Here is a 5949-nt window from a genome sequence, read left to right on the forward strand (position 1 = left end):
GCGATACCAATCATCTTAAACATCTCAACATCTGATACTGGACAACTGGCTCATGCTTTATAGTTCTCTTTAATAACTTTGGGATAAGTCATGTTTTTGTAATAAAAACATATAATTAAAGAACATATTTTTCCATCAGAGTTGTAATCTAATTTATAATGGATATTTTTGATGTCAATGAGTTTTAGCAGGAAAACAAATTTAATGGGTAAATTATTGCCATTATTGCTGAATCTGCCCATGTCTAAAAAGGCCGCACAGTATTCCAGTTCTGTTGTGTTCCATGAGAGGCAATGCAAGCTGCTTTTGTTCATGTGACATGCCATTTACCAAGTATGGCTTAGTTCAGGAAAATGTCACTGCGTGTTTCAATATATCAGAGTTTCCCAAGCTTAAAATATAGGGCACATTCTAAACGTTAAGCATGTTTCTGGCTCATTTTGATTGTCAGTTCAATAACTGCTAAAGTTTTTATATCGCTTTTAAATAGCCCCACATGTAGGAGTCAATTAAAATAGTGCATATGACTAAAAGCTAAAAATCTGCATCTTTATTTCTGTTGCAGTTTTGTAATCAACTACGAATGATGAAACGATCCATAGCTGAGATGCTTCACAGAGGGAGGATGCTGTGGATAATTCTTCTAAGCACAATTGCTCTAGGATGGACTACCCCGATTCCCCTGATAGAGGACTCAGAGGAAATAGATGAGCCCTGTTTTGATCCATGCTACTGTGAAGTTAAAGAAAGCCTTTTTCATATACATTGTGACAGTAAAGGATTTACAAATATTAGTCAGATTACTGAGTACTGGTCAAGACCTTTTAAACTGTATCTGCAGAGGAATTCGATGAGGAAATTATACACCAACAGTTTTCTTCATCTGAATAATGCTGTGTCCATTAACCTTGGGAACAATGCTTTGCAGGACATCCAAATGGGAGCTTTCAATGGTCTTAAGATTTTAAAGAGGCTGTATCTACACGAGAACAAACTAGATGTCTTCAGAAATGACACCTTCCTTGGCCTGGAAAGTCTGGAATATCTGCAGGCAGATTACAATGTTATTAAGCGCATTGAGAGTGGGGCCTTTCGGAACCTAAGCAAATTAAGGGTTCTGATTCTAAATGACAATCTCATCCCCATGCTTCCAACCAATTTATTTAAGGCCGTCTCTTTAACCCACCTGGACCTGCGTGGAAACAGGTTAAAAGTTCTTTTTTACCGAGGAATGCTAGATCACATTGGCAGGAGCCTGATGGAGCTCCAGCTAGAAGAAAATCCATGGAACTGTACATGTGAGATTGTACAACTGAAGAGTTGGCTGGAACGCATTCCTTACACTGCCCTGGTGGGAGACATCACCTGTGAGACACCCTTCCATTTCCATGGAAAGGACCTTCGGGAAATCAGGAAGACAGAACTCTGTCCTTTGTTGTCTGACTCTGAGGTGGAGGCCAGTTTGGGGATTCCCCACTTGTCATCAAGCAAGGAGAATGCATGGCCAACTAAACCTTCCTCAATGTTGTCCTCTGTCCATTTTACTGCTTCTTCTGTTGAATACAAGTCTTCAAACAAACAGCCTAAGCCCACCAAGCAGCCCCGGACACCAAGACCACCCTCTACATCCCAGGCTTTATACCCTGGTCCAAACCAACCTCCTATTGCTCCTTATCAGACCAGACCACCAATTCCCATTATATGCCCTACTGGGTGTACCTGTAATTTGCATATCAATGACCTTGGCTTGACTGTCAACTGCAAAGAGAGAGGATTTAATAACATTTCTGAACTTCTTCCAAGGCCACTGAATGCCAAGAAACTGTACCTGAGTAGCAATCTGATTCAGAAAATATACCGTTCTGATTTCTGGAATTTTTCTTCTTTGGATCTCCTGCATCTGGGGAACAATCGTATTTCTTATGTCCAGGATGGGGCCTTCATCAACCTGCCCAACCTAAAGAGCCTCTTTCTCAATGGCAACGATATAGAGAAGCTGACACCGGGCATGTTCCGCGGGCTACAAAGTTTGCACTACTTGTACTTTGAGTTCAATGTTATCCGGGAAATCCAGCCTGCAGCCTTTAGCCTCATGCCCAACTTGAAGCTGCTGTTCCTCAACAATAACTTGCTGAGGACCTTGCCAACAGATGCCTTTGCAGGCACATCCCTGGCTCGGCTCAACTTGAGGAAGAACTACTTCCTCTATCTTCCTGTGGCTGGTGTCCTGGAACACTTGAATGCTATTGTCCAGATAGACCTCAATGAGAATCCTTGGGACTGTACTTGTGACCTGGTCCCCTTTAAACAGTGGATTGAAACCATCAGCTCAGTCAGTGTGGTAGGTGATGTGCTTTGTAGAAGCCCCGAAAACCTCACACACCGTGATGTGCGTACTATTGAGCTGGAAGTCCTGTGCCCAGAGATGCTGCATATGGCACCAGATGGAGCATCCCCAGCCCAGCCTGGAGATTCTCACTTTGCTGGGGGACCAACAAGCGAATCACCTTATGAGTTCTCTCCCCCTGGGGGTCCTGTGCCACTTTCTGTGTTGATTCTTAGCCTGCTAGTTCTTTTTTTTTCAGCAGTCTTTGTTGCTGCAGGCCTCTTTGCCTACGTGCTTCGAAGGCGTCGCAAGAAGCTGCCCTTTAGGAGCAAGCGACAAGAAGGTGTGGACCTTACTGGCATCCAGATGCAATGCCACCGGCTGTTTGAGGATGGTGGAGGTGGTGGTGGTGGAAGTGGGAGTGGAGGCCGGCCCACCCTTTCCTCCCCAGAGAAGGCTCCTCCTGTGGGCCATGTGTATGAGTACATCCCCCACCCAGTGACCCAGATGTGCAACAACCCCATCTACAAGCCTCGAGAGGAGGAGGAAGTGGCTGTTTCAGCTGTCCAGGAGACAGGGGGTGCAGAACGTGGAGGTCCTGGGGGGACACAACCTCCAGGAATGGGTGAGGTTCTCCTAGGAAGTGAGCAGTTTGCTGAAACACCCAAGGAGAACCACAGCAACTATCGGACCTTGCTGGAAAAAGAGAAGGAATGGGCCCTAGCAGTTTCCAGCTCCCAGCTCAACACCATAGTGACGGTGAATCACCATCACCCTCACCCTCACCACTCAGCAGCTGGTGGGGTCTCAGGGGTGGTTGGGGGAACTGGGGGAGACTTGGCTGGGTTCCGCCACCATGAGAAGAACGGCGGGGTGGTGCTCTTTCCTCCTGGGGGAGGCTGTGGCGGTGGCAGTATGCTGCTTGACCGTGAGAGGCCACAGCCCGCCCCCTGCACAGTGGGATTTGTGGACTGTCTGTATGGCACAGTGCCCAAATTAAAGGAACTACACGTCCACCCCCCTGGCATGCAATACCCAGACTTACAGCAGGACGCCAGGCTTAAAGAAACCCTTCTCTTCTCAGCCGGAAAGGGCTTCACAGACCACCAAACCCAAAAAAGCGATTACCTCGAGTTAAGGGCCAAACTTCAAACCAAGCCGGATTACCTCGAAGTCCTGGAGAAGACAACCTACAGGTTCTAACAGAAAGAAGAAAATAAATTAGTGCTTTTTTTTTTTTTCTTTCCACAAAAGAAAAAAGGAAAATAAAAGAAATAATGTCCCTTGCTCCTTTTACACTTGTCCCAATAACTCCATCCTCACAATCTTCCCCGCCCTGAAGAGAACTGAAACCGCATGATAACTAGAGAATACAGATGTGTGCTCTCCCCTCTCAGATGTGATTTGGAGGAAGGGCCATACTCAGATCATTAATCAATGAAGTGCCTTCGCAGACTTTTGCCAGCAAATGTTATCATTATTTTTTTATACTGAAACTTGAGACTTTGACTGTGCCATGTATAAGGTATATTGGGGATCGTTGTATTGATCCTAATTAAGTAAAATTCAATGTGTCTTTTTATTTTCAGTAACTTTTTTTTTCCCCTTTTATTGTTGCTTCATTTGAAAGGGAGGGGGGTTGACATTTGTGGCTTTCTTTCCTCTTCTCATCATGGCACAGATTCTGTACATGTATTAACAATGCAGTTTGCTGCATGCCTGAAAACTGCAAGACGGGGAGGGAGGGGGCGGGTCTTGCTCGAATGTTCTCACTCACTCTCTTGTCTCTCATACCCATTCGCAAACCACTAATCCCTGCATATGGTGAGGTCCCTAAACCTGCATTTGGTGCAGGTGTATACGTACACATGCACACACACACACACACACACACACACACACACACACACACACCAATCCGCTTAGTTCAGGTTTGATCCATTTCTCTCCTCTCCATAGCTCCACCTGCCCTTCACTTGTAGTGTACAGCTCACAGCATCTCTCCTACCACCCTGGGAAAAGTCACATTCGAAGCTGGATCCTACTGAAGTAAAGGCCTGGTGGTTTAACAGCTGGAGATACACACCTAGGGTTGAGCACCCTCTTTGTGACATTTCATCCTGATGCCAAGATTTTTTGGAGAACATCTGCACTTTCTTATATATATATATATATATATATACATATATAAATAATATTAAAAAATAAAAAGCAACTGGGTATATATCACTAACAGCTTTGTAGGAAGCACTTTTAATGTTTTCTCTCTCACACACAAAGATTCAAAAGAAATGTGCATATATTTATTCTGTAATTTCAGTGATTATAAATTGTAAAGGTAATGTTTAATCATTGTATAGTGATTATGCGTCTGGTATAGCTTTCCTAATAAAAAGTTTTTGAAAAACATAATACATTATATATAGAAGATACAAAGCTTGAACCTTAAATTTCAGCTATGCCATGCCTTTTGTGCTCCCATTTAAAAATAATTATTTCTTTTACATGTTATACTGAACGCTAATTTATTAACAAGTTTGATGCACTGTGATGTTGACAAATTTTAAAATCCATCATCCCTATCCCAACCCAGGATACAATTGATACTTATCAAAATCTGATTTATAGTTCACTTCTTTTTCTTCAACTGTGAATTTCAAACTTATTAACCTGATGAGGCACTGTCTTTTAGACAGGATGCAATTGGGAGAAAATAAAGCAGCTAGATTGTGAAGAAATACAGGATTACTCAGGACAAGTAATCAAGGATCCATGCATCTTAAGATACTAAATGACATAAGGAAAAAGGAAAGTGAAATTGCTATTCTTTATAAAATATGCACTAAAATTACACATACGCCTTCACCCACCCATTCCTATTTACACATATACACACAACTAAATCAAAATCAAAGGCCTTGAAGCTGAGTGGACTGTCAAAATAGTATTATTTGTGAAAGCTGTCACTGTTTTGTTGACCATTGTTTTTCCCAACCACTTTCAGCAAATGGCCCCAGGATGGCTTGAAGTAAGACAGAGGACCCTGAATGAATTTTCATTTCTGTATGACATTAAAATGATGTTGAAAAATTAACTTGACAATAGTTCAAGTTATGATCCATTTACATGTGAGTGAAACCAAAGAAAATTGGATTTTTAAGATGCCAGTCTTGCTAAAATGCAACCGGAGCGCTCTGAAGCTGGCACTTATCCCATTAGGCCAGTAGAGGGCAGCAGAACTTCAAAGATCCACAGATTCTGTAGACACAGAATTGTGCAGTGAGGCCAATGTTTTCACCTAGTTTCCTCAACCTGCCCTTAGTAAAAATCATCATTATGTGTTGAATGTAATTGGTCATAAGTCACTGATGCCTTACATCATATTTTTTTTTCTCACAAAAATGAGTGATACCAACAGCTTGTAAAGCTGTGTGGAAGAAATAATAGGAGGGCATTGTATTTTTTTTTTTTTTTAATGTCCTACAAATTTCTAGAACTTGTTGATATAACTCTTGATTAATTATATATAGCTTCTAATATACATATGTATACAAAGACAAATCACAAGTGTTTCAATTATAAGTGAAACTTTCAGGACTACCTTGCATTTGACATGTTGTGTC

At 42.2% G+C, this 5949-nt stretch overlaps 1 protein-coding gene across 1 annotated transcript; it reads left to right on the plus strand.

Moving 5' to 3' along the window:
* Positions 1 to 583: 583 nt before the first annotated feature.
* On the plus strand, positions 584 to 3529 carry Slitrk3 (SLIT and NTRK like family member 3). The gene has a single exon (XM_076868865.1). The coding sequence runs from the start codon at positions 584 to 586 to the stop codon at positions 3527 to 3529; it is 2946 nt and encodes a 981-aa protein (XP_076724980.1).
* Positions 3530 to 5949: the final 2420 nt, after the last annotated feature.

Source organism: Callospermophilus lateralis, chromosome 10 (assembly GCF_048772815.1).
Source record: "Callospermophilus lateralis isolate mCalLat2 chromosome 10, mCalLat2.hap1, whole genome shotgun sequence".
Lineage (NCBI taxonomy): Eukaryota > Metazoa > Chordata > Mammalia > Rodentia > Sciuridae > Callospermophilus > Callospermophilus lateralis.

Excerpts from the sequence above, each read along its gene's own strand:
- Slitrk3 (XM_076868865.1), top strand. The coding sequence starts at position 584 with ATGATGAAACGATCCATAGCTGAGATGCTTCACAGAGGGAGGATGCTG.